At 54.7% G+C, this 13,412-nt stretch overlaps 2 protein-coding genes across 7 annotated transcripts in view; both read left to right on the top strand.

Annotated features, from left to right (window-relative positions):
* NUP62 (nucleoporin 62) overlaps window positions 1-3,153 on the top strand; it is a 23,955-nt gene extending 20,802 nt beyond the window's left edge. For both annotated transcript variants that reach the window (XM_004767242.3, XM_045077007.1), the window contains one exon: window positions 390-3,153. In XM_004767242.3, the coding sequence (XP_004767299.1) occupies window positions 452-2,035 (1,584 nt within the window). In that variant the 5' untranslated portion in view covers window positions 390-451 and the 3' untranslated portion in view covers window positions 2,036-3,153. The remainder of the gene's footprint in view (window positions 1-389) is intronic.
* IL4I1 (interleukin 4 induced 1) overlaps window positions 1-13,412 on the top strand; it is a 37,176-nt gene that overhangs the window by 20,755 nt on the left and 3,009 nt on the right. Inside the window, exons 2-6 of one of the 5 annotated variants that reach the window (XM_004767239.3) lie at window positions 4,700-4,834; window positions 7,381-7,550; window positions 10,739-10,977; window positions 11,803-11,915; window positions 12,434-12,635. In XM_004767239.3, the coding sequence (XP_004767296.1) occupies window positions 7,514-7,550; window positions 10,739-10,977; window positions 11,803-11,915; window positions 12,434-12,635 (591 nt within the window). In that variant the 5' untranslated portion in view covers window positions 4,700-4,834; window positions 7,381-7,513. Of the gene's footprint in view, window positions 1-4,699; window positions 4,835-7,380; window positions 7,551-10,312; window positions 10,494-10,572; window positions 10,634-10,738; window positions 10,978-11,802; window positions 11,916-12,433; window positions 12,636-13,412 lie in introns of those variants that run through there. The other 4 variants (XM_004767240.3, XM_013063860.2, XM_045077006.1 and 1 more) reach the window with 4 other exon arrangements.

Here is a 13,412-nt window from a genome sequence, read left to right on the forward strand (position 1 = left end):
TTAACCCACTGAGCCGCCCAGGCGCCTCTGAAGGTGGTGTTTTGTGCTTCTAGTCCCACTCTCCAGAAGTGCCTTGATCCAACCTCCTCAGGTGCTCTTTGGCCCTCTCCTCTAGGGCAGCAAATACTCCTGCTGGTGCTGAATGTGGCTGTGGCTGTGGCTGTGCGGGTCCCAAGCACATCTGGTTCCTAGTACGTGACCCCCAGGGCTTTTTCCTCTCTAGCTTAACAGGGCCTGGCTAGGTTACAGCAGGGAGCTGGGTGGCAGTCACATGTTCTCATGACCCAGTCCCACCACCCTCCAAACGGCTCCACCTTGGCCATCGAGGCTGCCTTTCCCAAACTGCCATCTGATCATGTGACTTACTCTGCTTTAAAAATCTTCCCAAGGTTGCAGACCGACGGATTTACTTTGGGAACCAGCGTAGCTGCCGCCACCAGAATCTGGAGCCATGAGCGGGTTTAATTTTGGAGGCACTGGGGCCCCCACAGGCGGGTTCACATTTGGCGCTGCAAAGACGGCGACAACCACACCTGCTACCGGGTTTTCTTTCTCTACGTCTGGCACTGGTGGGTTTAATTTTGGGACTCCCTCCCAGCCAGCAGCAAGTACCCCTTCTACTGGCCTGTTCTCACTCACGACCCAAGCTCCAACGACACAGACCCCAGGATTCAGCTTTGGAACCACAACTCCTGCTACGGGAGGAACTGGATTCTCCTTAGGAATCAGCGCACCGAAGCTCAACTTGAGCAGCACAACGGCCACCCCAGCCACGGCACACACTGGCGGCTTTGGGCTCGGCAGCAGCACCCTCACCAATGCCATCTCGAGCACTGTCACCTCCAGCCAGAGCACAGCACCCACCGGCTTCGTGTTTGGCTCCACCACCACCTCTGCTGCTCCGTCCACCACACCGGGGGGATTCTCCTTCACAGGGGGAAGCACATCCCAGACCGGGACCTCAGGTTTCAATATCGGCTCCTTGGGGACTTCGGCCCAGCCCACGGCGCTTGCCGGCTTGCCCTTCACGGCTGCCCCTCCGGCTGCCAGCGGAGCAGGAGCCACACAGCCGGCCGCTCCTGCCCCCGCTGCTGCCACCACCAGTGCTGGCCCCACGCTGTTCGCCTCACTAGCCACCGCTCCAACCTCATCTGTCGCCACGGGGCTTTCCCTTTGTCCCCCTTCAACCACGGCTGGAACTCCTGGGGCCGGAACGCTGGGCTTCAGCTTAAAGGCCCCTGGAGCAACTTCTACCACTTCCACAACAGCATCCACCGCCCCTGCCGCCACCACCGCTGCCACCACCACCACAACCACCACCACCACCACTGGCTTCGCCTTGAATCTGAAGCCACTGGCACCAGCTGGGATCGCCAGCAACGCACCAGCTGCCGTGGCCGCGCCGCCAGGGCCTAGCACCGGCACTGGGGCGTCCACCAGCCCTGTGATGACCTACGCCCAGCTGGAGAGTCTGATCAACAAGTGGAGTCTGGAGCTAGAGGACCAGGAGCGGCACTTCCTGCAGCAGGCCACCCAGGTCAACGCCTGGGACCGCACACTGATCGAGAACGGGGAGAAGATCACCACCCTGCACCGTGAGGTGGAGAAAGTGAAGCTGGACCAGAAGAGGCTGGACCAAGAGCTCGACTTCATCCTGTCTCAGCAGAAGGAGCTGGAAGACCTGCTGAGCCCTCTGGAGGAGTCGGTCAAGGAGCAGAGCGGCACCGTGTACCTGCAGCACGCCGACGAGGAGCGCGAGAGGACCTACAAGCTAGCCGAGAACATCGACGCCCAGCTGAAGCGCATGGCCCAGGACCTCAAGGATATCATCGAGCACCTGAACACGTCCGGGGGACCGGCCGACACCAGCGACCCGCTGCAGCAGATCTGCAAGATCCTCAACGCGCACATGGACTCGCTGCAGTGGGTCGACCAGAACTCGGCCCTGCTGCAGAGGAAGGTGGAGGAGGTGACCAAGGTGTGCGAGGGGCGTCGCAAGGAGCAGGAACGCAGTTTCCGGATCACATTTGACTGACGTGCCAGCCGTCTTCGGGGCCTGTGCGCTCCAAGGGCGTTGGAGGGCAGCGGGGGCACGCAGTTATTGTCTAGTGTTTGGTTGCAGTGAATACCTGTTTGTTCCTTTCTTTCATGTGACCGTGCCGTTGAGAACAGTTCTGTGGTTTGCTTTGCATTAGTGAAAACGGAAGTATTCTAAGCGCTCTAGTCTGGGCAGCAGCATTGTGGGTGTGGTTTCTTTGCGTATCTTTTGTGTATCTCAGACCCCTTTCACAACCACCACCCACCCATCCTTCCTGCTCCGGCCAAGTGCCAGTAGAGAGTGCTGGAGACGTTTCCCCAAAACCATCTGTCTCCCAGCCAGGGTCTGCCGAGCGGCCACTCTGCCCAACATATAGTCGTAGGTGCTGTGAAGAGTCCGTCCTCGAGGAGACGGTGTCCTGGTGTAAGGCCTGAGCCTGTGGAGACTGACCGCCAGTGCGAGAAAGGGGCTTGTGAATAGGACCAACCGTGGGATGTAGAATTTCAAAGGAGAAAGGATAGTCAGATGAGGGACTTAAATGTAATATTGAGAAAAGGGTCAGACTTGCACCAGGAGGTCTTTACCTTGCCTGGCTGACACGCCACCCCATCCTTCAGTTGTCCTTATCTTGGGCCTCACCTCCAGGAAGCCCTCTCAGCTGCCCCAGACCTGGGTCCGGTGGCAGTCCTGAGGCTCCAAAACGACATAGAGCGTGTGCATGTCTTGTGCCAACTGTTAACTTCTCTGTCTCACTATTGAATGTGAGCCCCTATGGGCAGGGACTGTGTTTCTTGGCCCCTTTTGTGTCCTCAGCACAATCCCTGTCACATTTTCAAAAGAACAATGGAGATGAAACACGGCATCAAATGTTCATCCACAAAATGCCTGCTGAAATGGCCATGAGTGCCAGAGGTGGCCACAGACTTGGGTTGGAACTTGCCAGTGCTGGAGCAGACCTAGTCTGTTAACAGTGAGAGATCCGTGGTGTCCAGAAGACAGAAGCCAACCGGTTGTTTCCTGAATGTCTTGTATTTGTCTTTATACTTTGCTGCACTGTCTGAGATACTATGACTATATGTTGCATTCCTAAATAAAATTTACTGTGGAACAAAAAAGTTGCCATTGATGTGTATCACTTAGAAAGCTGGGGAAAAAGAGCAGGTTCCAGAAGACTAGATCAAGTGGGGTGCCATTTATCTGGAACTCAGAAACCAGAACTAGACAGTACATCATTGAGGCACACATACACACAGATGCAGGTCGTGGGTTTGTCTGGTGCTGATGGCAGAAGAGCAGCGCATGAGGGAATGTGTGCCCGTAATGTTCTGGCTTCCATCGTAGATACACATGCATGTCAGTTCCTCCGCCATCTTCCCTAAGGCATTCGCTCAGAGGCCACAGGAGCTGTCGGCAGCATTCCTGTCCATTTCCTAGGGCTAGCTGGAGGAACTAGTCATGCTTCAAAGGTGGGAAACAGGCGAAGCTGGGATGTGGAGTTGTATGGGAGTCATTTCCAGATACTGGCCCAGCATTCTGCCTCTTTCCCTGGCTCCTGTGGGCGAGAATGATACCAAGCGCTTGGATCTCCTGCTTTGGGGTGGAGGTCTACCCCTTCAGCCTCTTCCTCACTAAGCCATGTGTTTGCTAAGGAATGCCCAGAGCTAATTCCTGGAGATGTATGGTCCATTTTCCCAAAGTCCTGGTCATAAGTCATTTCCTTGGACCATCTTTGTCTTCCGAGAACAAGTGTCCTGTCTAAGAAGAAGCCACAGGAGAGGGAGGGGAACAGAACAGAACAGAAGAGGGGGGGAGACCCCACACTAACCCACTTGATTCTCTCTGAAAGCTCCTCTCCCTGGGCACTGGCCCTTTGTGCAGTCAGCCTTGCCTAACTGCAAGACCCACATCTGCTCCCTCTCCCTAAAGGGAGGAGAGTTGGAGCAGCCTCAAGTCATCCTGGAAAGTAGTAGGTCATTTATATTTTATCCACATTGATGCATTCAACATCTAGGTTTTTGTCTTTTTTTTTTTTCCCAAAGATTTATTTATTTTTTTATTTAGCAGGCAGAGATCACAAGTAGGCAGAGAGAGAGGAAGGGAAGCAGGCTCCCTGCTGAGCAGAGAGCCGGATGAGGGGCTCAATCCAAGGATCCTGGGATCATGACCTGAGCCAAAGGCAGTGGCCTTAATCCACTGAGCCACCCAGGCAGGCGCCCCTCAACATCTAGTTTTGGAGCACCTACATACCAGATCCTGATCTGGCACTGGGGTCACAAAAATGGAACGGTGTTCCTGCTCACTCAGAGGTTGCTGGCAGGGGCTAAAAACTTTTCTTGAGCTTGCATTTCCAATGTTAATCTAATTGACCTGTTTTGCATATTGAACAATAGTAACGCTTTACTGCTTTCACTTAGGTACTTCTTTAAATGGAAATACTGAGTTCACTTTTTCCCATGGCCCGAGGGACCATGGGCACCCCACTTTGGAAAACACAATTATAAATCAGGATGATGGTCATGGTGCTCTTGCACCATGGGGAAAATGGCCCCAACAGGCTTCCCGGGAGCACCAGGGAGGGGTCCCCGGGGTTGCCAAAGGACCGGCGGTAGGGTGCCACCCTGCAGATGATGGCTTCGTTGTAACTGCAGTTTCCCTTTCCAGGAAGAAAACACAGATGCGCTTCTTTGCCGGTCCGACAAACGGCCTCTACTTAAGTTCCTCTTCATTAAGTAGTATGAAGACAGCAAATGTGGTGACTAAATTTGGCAGCAGAGGCTTTTAAAGGCGAATCTCTCAGTAAGCTGTTACTGCATTTCTTCCAGTTGAGGGATAAGAGTGGCAATTCGATGTATGGCTTTTCTTTCCATCTCAAGGAAGCCCTTAGTGATTCTAGAGCCCAGCTGCTTCCCCAGCATTATGCCTCTGCCTGTCGGGCGCAGTTTGGCATCAGAAGGGTCAGATGTTTCAAATAACTAAAGATTTCCAGAGCCACGGCTCCCTTCATCTCCTAGCGGAGGTTGAAATGAATGATGCCCAAACAGTGGTGTGCTGGTAAACCTAACAGTCGGCTCCCCAGGGTAAGGGTAGGGGAAAGCTCTGATGGGTGGCAAATGCCGATGCCCTTTACCCACCTCCCCCCACCCCCCCATACCGTGATCTAGAGGCCCTCTCCAGGGTTGACTGCAAGCCACGGATGTGAGGTCACGGACTGGGAGTTTGGGAAATTGATATCTACAGATAACAATTGCTTCTCCTCAAGAGTATACATAATAGTAAAATATAATCGAATGATTGGGAAATGGTGAGTTTTGAGTTTTTAAAAAAAATTTTTTTAAGATTTTTTATTTATTTACTTGACCGATCACAAGTCGGCAGAGAGGCAGGCTCCTTGCCGAGCAGCGAGCCCAATGCGGGACTCGATCCCAGGACACCAAGATCATGACCGGAGCTAAAGGCAGAGGCTCAACCCATTGAGCCACCCAGGCACCTCTAAATTTGTTTTTCATAAGACTAATCATTAAATGTGTATAATTTTTTTTTCAAGAATGGCATGCAAAACAAAAACCAAAGATCTTAAAAATCAGTCAGCTCGGGGCACCTGGGTGGCTCAGTGAGTTAAAGCCTCTGCCTTTGGCTCAGGTCGAAATCTCGGGGTCCTGGGATGGAGCCCCACATCGGGCTCTCTGCTCAGCAGGGAGCCTGCTTCCCTTCCTCTCTCTCTGCCTGCCTCTCTGCCTACTTGTGATCTCTGTCAAATAAATAAAATCTTTTAAAAAATCAGTCAGCTCTTGTGCGCTGCTAGGACCCAGCACACCACAGCTGCCAAGTTCTCAATTTACCTTGAAATTACTTGGGTGCTTGAAAAGTCCACCCTCAGACTCTCAGGGCAAGGGCTTTCTGCAGAACTTCCAGGAACAAAATCCCTCAGCCTCAAAAACCACGTTGGCTTCTGGACACCAGCCAGCTGCCAGCCAGACTTACCTGTCCCACACTGCCCCTGTACCTGTCCCACAGCCCTCACGCAGTGGCACTAATCACTTCAAACATCAGTGACTCACCTAGGCATGCACCTCACGTCCAGACAGCGTCCTGGTTCAACCCCATGACCTCCACAGGTTTCCCCGTGACCAAAACCAGACTTGGTGTGCTGCTCTGCCAGGCTCGGGCCCAGTCTGGTGCCGTGGGTCACATAAACCCCCAAGTTCTAAGGACACAAACCCCAAATCCACTGAGCAAAGACCCTTGATATCACTCAAATGCAAAGTAGGCTTCTTTGAGGCACCTGGTGGCTCAGTGAAGTGTTCCAACTCTTGAGCTCACCTCAGGTCTTGATTCCAGGGTCTTGAGTTCAAGCCTCGCATTGGGCTCCGCACTGTGCATGGAGCCTACTTGGAAAAAAAATTTTTTTGAGACAATCCAGGAAATTGGACTTTAATGCCATTTTTAAATGTAATACTGGTATTGTAGTTTGTGTTTTTTTTTAAAGATTTTGTTTATTTATTTATTTGACAGATTACAAGTAGGCAGAGAGGCAGGCAGGCAGAGAGAGAGGGAAGCAGGCTCCCTGCTGAGCAGAGAGCCCGATGTGGGGCTCGATCCCAGAACCCTGAGATCATGACCTGAGTGGAAGGCAGAGGCTTAACCCACTGAGCCACCCAGGCACCCCTCTCTTGGTTTTTTTTTTTTTTAAAAGCAAATATTTCTAATATTTTTTTAAAGCAGAAGTTGGTTGACAGGGTGCCTGGGTGGCTCAGTCGTTAAGCGTCTGCCTTCAGCTCAAGTCATGATCCCCAGGTCCTGGGATCAAGCCCCACATCAGGCTCCCTGTTCAGCGGGAAGCCTGCTTCTCCCTCTCCCACTGCCTCGCCTGTGTTCCCTCTCTCATTGTGTCTCTCTCTGTTAAATAAATAAATAAAATCTTTTTTTAAAAATTTAAAAAAAAGAAGTTGGTTGGCAAACTATAGTCCCACTTCCTGTTTTTGTAAATAAAATTTTATTGGAACACAGCCATGCCAGTTCATTATACATGTTGTGGCTACTTACTTGGAGGACAGAGTTGAGTAGGCAAGGTGGAGACAGTGTGGCCCCCAAAGCCCCAAATATTTATAGAAAACGTTTGTAGACCTCTGTTGTAGAGAAACATCCTGAAGTATTTACCTACGAAATAAAATGAGATTTGCTGTAAAATAATGCAGTGGGGGAGGGAGAAAATGTAAATGAGACAAGATGGGCTAGGAGGTGATGGAGGCACTTGGGTTTACCATCCCAGTCTCTCTGTTTTTATATATGCTTGAAATTTCCATAATAAAAAGCTTTTGAGAAGGGAGTACTTGCCTCCACAGCCTCCCAACTGCTCTGAACTCACCAGGACCCTGGCACCTTTGGTCTAACGGAATCAGGACAAAGCTACCACCATTGACCCCATTTTCGTACACGCCCAATGATGACTTCTGTCCCGGGCTAACCAGAAAGGCCATGGGCGCTGAGAGAGCCCCCCAGAACCAGCCATGCAGTGAGTGCCCCCCCCCATGGGGCCCAGGGGTTCTGGAAGGGGGGAGGAGGGGCAGGAGGGCTCTCTGGGAAGGGGAACTCTGTCCAGGAGTCAGGCCAAAGACCAAGGGCCTTGGATAAGTCTGTCCTCTGCTCTCTGAGCCCCTCCCTGATCCAGGTCTGGGCCCCTGACTTCCCCTGGGGCCCTGGGCATCCCCTGGGCACGCCCTACTGCCTCAGGGACTTGGTCAAAGTTTTCATAGCAACCACTCCCTGTCTCTGAACTGCCTCAGAGAAAATCATATGTATAAAGCACGAGCCCTGTCCCCCGCACAGCTGTGTGGCCCCCAGTGTTTCTTCTCCTGCCAGCTGGACCCAGGTCTTTCTCTGGGACCATAGCCACAACATCCCACAATGCACAGGACGACCCCTACAGAGATGGCCCCAAATGTCAGTGTTGATGAGGCAGAGACACCCTGGCCTGGCCCGCTCCCTCATTCATGAGCCGAGCTTGCTGCTGATGAACGGGTGTCTCAGAATGTGGCCCTGGAGCCAGGCTGCTGGGATCAAACCCAGGTGCTGCCGTTTTTCACGGGTGACCTGTCTGGGCCTCAGTTTTCTCCACTGGAAAAGGGGGACAGCTAAGCCCATCTTGTCAGGATCCTTACTGTAAATGAAGTAAAACATATCAAGTACCTGGGACGTGGTGGTACACAGCATCCGTAGGTGTTACACAGCAGCAAGCAGACTGATCAGACCCTGCCCCGGCAGGATCCCTACCCTTTCAGGCCCTGCTGGCTCCCAGTCCTGGGGCACCTCATGAGTTGGGTTCCTCTCCCTCCCTCTCCCTGCCCCGCTGACCCCTTGGAGTTGGTGTTTCACTTCTCTAAGAGTCCAGGAAGCCAGCGGGGGGTGGGGGGGGTGGGGGGGGTGGGGGGGCGGGGTGTGTGTGCCCGGAGCCAGGGAGCTCTGCACAGCAATCCTGTATGGGAGAGAAACCAGGGGGGTCGGCTCAGGGATCCCAGTGGGACCCCTCAAGCTGTTCTGGGGACCAACACTTCTTGCCTAGATAAGTGCAGGAATTCATGGCTCTGCTGCCTCCACCCTTTCTGCTTCCATGCTGCGGCTGCTCCCTTCTCTGTGCGGACATTGCCTTAAGGAAGCAGAGCTGATGGGCCAGCACGACCCCCAGCTCTGTCATTTCCTGCTGTGGGCCCTGGAGCATGAGCCTTTTGGTCAGCTGGCCGGGTTCCCTTCCAACGAGGCCCCTGGGATTAGAGGAGCGATGGTGCCACGTGCTCCTGAGGCTGCTGCTGAGTGCCGTCCAAGCATGGCAGTGCTCAGGTGCCCCTCGCCTTGGGGAGGGAAGTAGGCAGGGGCGGCCTGGGGAAGGTCTTCCCACTCTGAGGCCTTGGGTAAGTCCTGGGGTCTTCCCCTGCCTACCCCCCCTCCATCTCTCAGATCCCTCCTCTGTCAAGTGCAGCGCAGTGAGGGCGCACAGTCAGTGCAAAGCACTGAAACCAGGACCACCTTAGTGGGTCCTCACCGTGGAACGGTCTCTGCCATTTGTGCTGACTTGTGCCCTTCGCTTCCTTGGCGTTCAGTCTCGAGGCTCAAGGCTCTGTCCAGCGGATTGTATTTCCTTCTTGGCCGCTGCCTCCCAGGCCCCCACATCATATGTTTTCTGACTCATAGGTCCCCTCCCTCCCCCATCCTCCATCAAACCACATCCCCCTTTGATGTACCCTTTCGGGTTTTCCCATCTTGTTGCTGCAGAGGATCTGCTGCCTCTGGCTTAACTCCTCACCAGCTGCCTGGTGCCCTCTGCCCCACGCCAGGAAAAATCCCCCAAGTTGCATCTTCTACCTCCACCCACTTCAGGGGACCTACCACACGTCCCCTTGGCTAAAGCCCCAAAAGCCGAAGGACCTCTACTGCCAGGGGTGAGGGGGCTCCTTGCAGCCAGGTCATCTTGTTCTCACTGCCTGCCTCGGGAAAATGCACCCCACATATAGCGGTGGTGAAAACCAAGGCCAGAGGCCCCTGCAGCCTTTTTGCAGAGGTGGTCCTTGGCACCCTAGCCTGAGCTGAGCACCACAGCTGAGCATCTCAGGGATGAGAAGGATGAGCACATATCCTGGGCTGCCTCTTGCACAGGGCTGAGGAGCAGGGGGTCACTCCTTGAGCCCTTCCTAGTACCCACACGGTGGCAGCAGCTGGCATTTCCTAAGGAGCAAGTTCTAGTATTGACCCAGGTGCTTGCTCACAAGGCCGGACCTGAACTCACTGCCTAATTCTACCCACACTTAATTGCCCCCACTTGACAGCTGCAGACCAGAACTGTGTGCGCAGGCACCAGGCTCAGGACCCGGGCAGGCCGGCCTCAGAGACTGAGGCTCAGAGCGGTTCTGTGGGAGGGGACTGGAGCCAGCAAGGGCCCTTTGGGGCACAGTGACAACTGACACACAGAAGGACTTGGGGGCTGTCACAGGGAACATGCCCCAAGGGCAAATGCAGGGATCCTGAGACCAGGCCCCCTTTGCATGGTTACCTGAGCATTTATTTCTGGCCTTCCAACAACCCCAGAACTATTTGGGCAAGAGGAAGAAAATAGACTGATTTGCTTCTCTCAACCCCCCTTCCCCAACACCCACTCCCTCCAGCTTCAACTAAACCCTGAGCACCTGACCCTACTACCCAGGAAAGTGGTTTCGTTTCCCCCGACACAGATTTCCCAGAGGGAGGGGAGGGTGGGGCTCAGCTCCTTTAAGGACAGGCCAGGGGGGACGGGGCAGACCAGTGGGAGCGACAGAGGACAGAGGTGCTGCTGCTTGGAGAGCCAAGGTAGAGAGGAGGCTGCAGAGACTGGGACCCCCAGAAACAGACACTTGGAGACAGGGAGAACAGAGGAGAGGGGAACAGAGAAGAGAAAGGAGTGCAGGGAGGGGGACCAAAGGGCAGACAGGTGAGTACAGAACAGGAGGCGGATAGATGGGACAGACAGAGGGATGAGGCCATAGGGGCAGCCAGGCCCCCTGTCACAGTGACCCTTGCCTCCCCTCCAAACTAGACACCATCTCCCACCACGAATTATGGCCTCATTAGGTAAGTAAGCAAAGGAAGGGGCACAGGGACAGGGGGACGGAGCCCACGTTTCCCCCCACACAAGCCTACTGATCTGCGCACTGTCCCCGTCCTTCCTACCTCCAGCCCGGTACCTCCTCGTCCTGGTCTCCTTCTTCCTCAGCCTGGAGGCCTCCCTGGATTGGAAGACTTCCCACAGCCAGGATCCCTTTGAAAAATGTATGCATGATCCTGACTATGAGGTGCTGCTCAGGGTTGTGACCTTGGGCCTCAATCGGACCTCCAAGCCTCAGAGGGTCATTGTGGTTGGTGCTGGTGCAGCTGGGCTGGTAGCTGCCAAGGTGCTCAGTGATGCGGGACACAAGGTGAGAAGGGCTGCTTGGAGTCTGCCTTGAGTCTTTCCTGCTGCGGGCTGAGAGTCCTGGGTAGAGGGGCCTGGCCACATCCCTGTTACGGGGCTGGTAGGAGGTGGGGAGAAGAGCTATGCTTTGCCCCTTGGTCTGGGGAGTGAAACCCAGAGGGAGGCTGAGAGGCCTTTGATTTCCCTGTCTTGCTCTCTCACGTTCCTGAGGGAATTCCCTCTGAATGTCCTCCAACCTCCTGAGGGGAGTTTGTGTTGTTGGAGATGGAAACTCCACTTAAGGAGAAGTGACCCTTGAGATCTAACCACTGCCCCGTCACTGAAATCCGAGAATGAGAATGGGCTCTGCCAGGATCTCTGTGCCTGCAGGAAATCTCCCCACCCTCTGAGCTGGGAAGTCCCTTTGCAATCTGGCTTGTTGTCTACTGCTGTAGTCTAGAATGTCATATGGTACATGTTTGCTCTGACATCTGTTCTCCCAGCTCCTCTCATTTCTCTATAAAGAAGGGGGTCCTAGGGGCTCCTGGGGGGCTCAGTGGGTTAAAGCCTCTGCTTTTGGCTCGGGTCATGATCTCAGGGTCCTGGGATCAAGCCCTGTATTGGGCTCTCCACTCAGCAGGGAGCCTGCTTCCCCCTCTCTCTCTGCCTGCCTCTCTGCCTACTTGTGATCACTGTCTGTCAAATAAATAAATAAAATCTTAAAAAGAAAAAAAAGGGGGGTCCTTCTCTAGTTGAGGTCTGTGCTGCCCTGGATGGGGATAGATGGCTGGGGATGGGGGCTCAGTGGGAGAGCTGAAGGGCCCTGCTTGCTGTCCCCTCTGTCCCTCAGGTCACCATCCTGGAAGCAGACAACAGGATCGGGGGCCGCATCTTCACCTACCGGGACCGGAAGACGGGCTGGATTGGGGAGCTGGGAGCCATGCGCATGCCCAGCTCACACAGGTCAGGACTGACCAGGCAGCCAGGCGTGCACTGAGGCCACCCACAGCCCCACAGCTATGCTCAGACTCAGCCAGATCAATTCCATCCCCACTCCAGGGCCAGACTGAACTTCAACTCTGACCCCAAACCTAAGCCCCCAATCAAGTTGTATCAAGACTCCACCTCCCCCTCTGTACTTCTTCTAACTTCAGGATCTCCCATCTCCAGCCCCACCACGTCCAGCCAGACCTCCAGACCCTAACCTGGCCCTTCCCCAACCTGAACTCTGTTCCCAGTCCCACTTCCGCCCCAGAGAAACCCAGCCCCTTCTCCAGACACAGACCCAAACCGCCACACCTGCAGCCGTCCAGCCTTGAGCCTTGCTCCCATTTCATTCCAGGCCCCCCACACCCAGGACCCTGACTCTAGCCGCACTGCAGCCTGGTGCCCATCCCCAGAGCCCCAGAGAGGGGTCCCGACTCCCCCCGGCTCACACACTCGCCGTGCCTGGCCTTCACCAGTCCTTCCATCTCCTGCAGGATCCTCCACGAGCTCTGCAAGAGCCTAGGGCTCAACCTGACCAAATTCACTCAGTATGATGAGAACACGTGGATAGAAGTGAACAACCTGAAGCTGCGGAACTACGTGGTGGAGAAGATGCCCGAGAAGCTGGGCTACAAGCTGCGCCCCAGGGAGAAGGGCCACTCACCTGAAGAGATCTACCAGATGGCTCTCAACCGGGTAGGCAGCCGGAGGCCTGCGGCCGGGCCCCTCTTGCCTCTGCCCAGCCTCCTGCCAGCCTGGCTGTTTGTGTCTCTCATTCCTCCCATTGTCTGCTGGCGAAACTGTGGTTTCCCGTAAATGCTGCGTGTCCCCAGAGCGCCATCAGCCTTTGGTCTCTGACCCCTGTACACACACACACACACACACACACACACACACACAGTCCCGACAGCCTCCCCTTCTATGCCTTTGGCTTAAACTTTGATCTGCTGATCAAGGATCTTCCCCATCCATCTCTGGAGACCCAAACTTCTGTCTGTGCTCCCCTGGCCATACCCCGGGTATGGCCATACCCATACCCCTGGCAGCTCCCACTGAGCTCAGCATCTTTCCCTAACCCCACTCATGGTCCTGTGTTCTCCCCTCTCATAATGGCCCCATCACCTGCACCCCAGTCCCAGGCAGGCAGACCCCCAGGTGAGATCTTAGCTCCCTCCCTCTCCCTTCCACCATCAGTAGCCCCCTGCCCCATCCTTCCTGCCCCCTGAGCACTTGCACTGTTCCCACCTCTGTGTCCCCACAGCCCCTGCCCCAGCTCAGATTTCATCCTTTACCCTGGACCTTCACCCTGCTCGTCCCCTACTCACAACCCCCAGTGGCTCCCCAGTGCCTTAGCCTTAGGTTCAAGCCCTGAATGGCTTGGTCTCTCCCACCTGTTCCAGCCTCCAAGAAATTTTTGTTACCCCCAAAGTCCTCATGGTGCCCCAAACACCCAAGCTCCTTCCTCCTTCGTAC

The sequence above is a fragment of the Mustela putorius genome, unplaced genomic scaffold, assembly GCF_011764305.1.
Source record: "Mustela putorius furo isolate JIRA1106 unplaced genomic scaffold, ASM1176430v1.1 tig00000196_pilon_pilon_pilon, whole genome shotgun sequence".
NCBI classification, from domain to species: domain Eukaryota; kingdom Metazoa; phylum Chordata; class Mammalia; order Carnivora; family Mustelidae; genus Mustela; species Mustela putorius.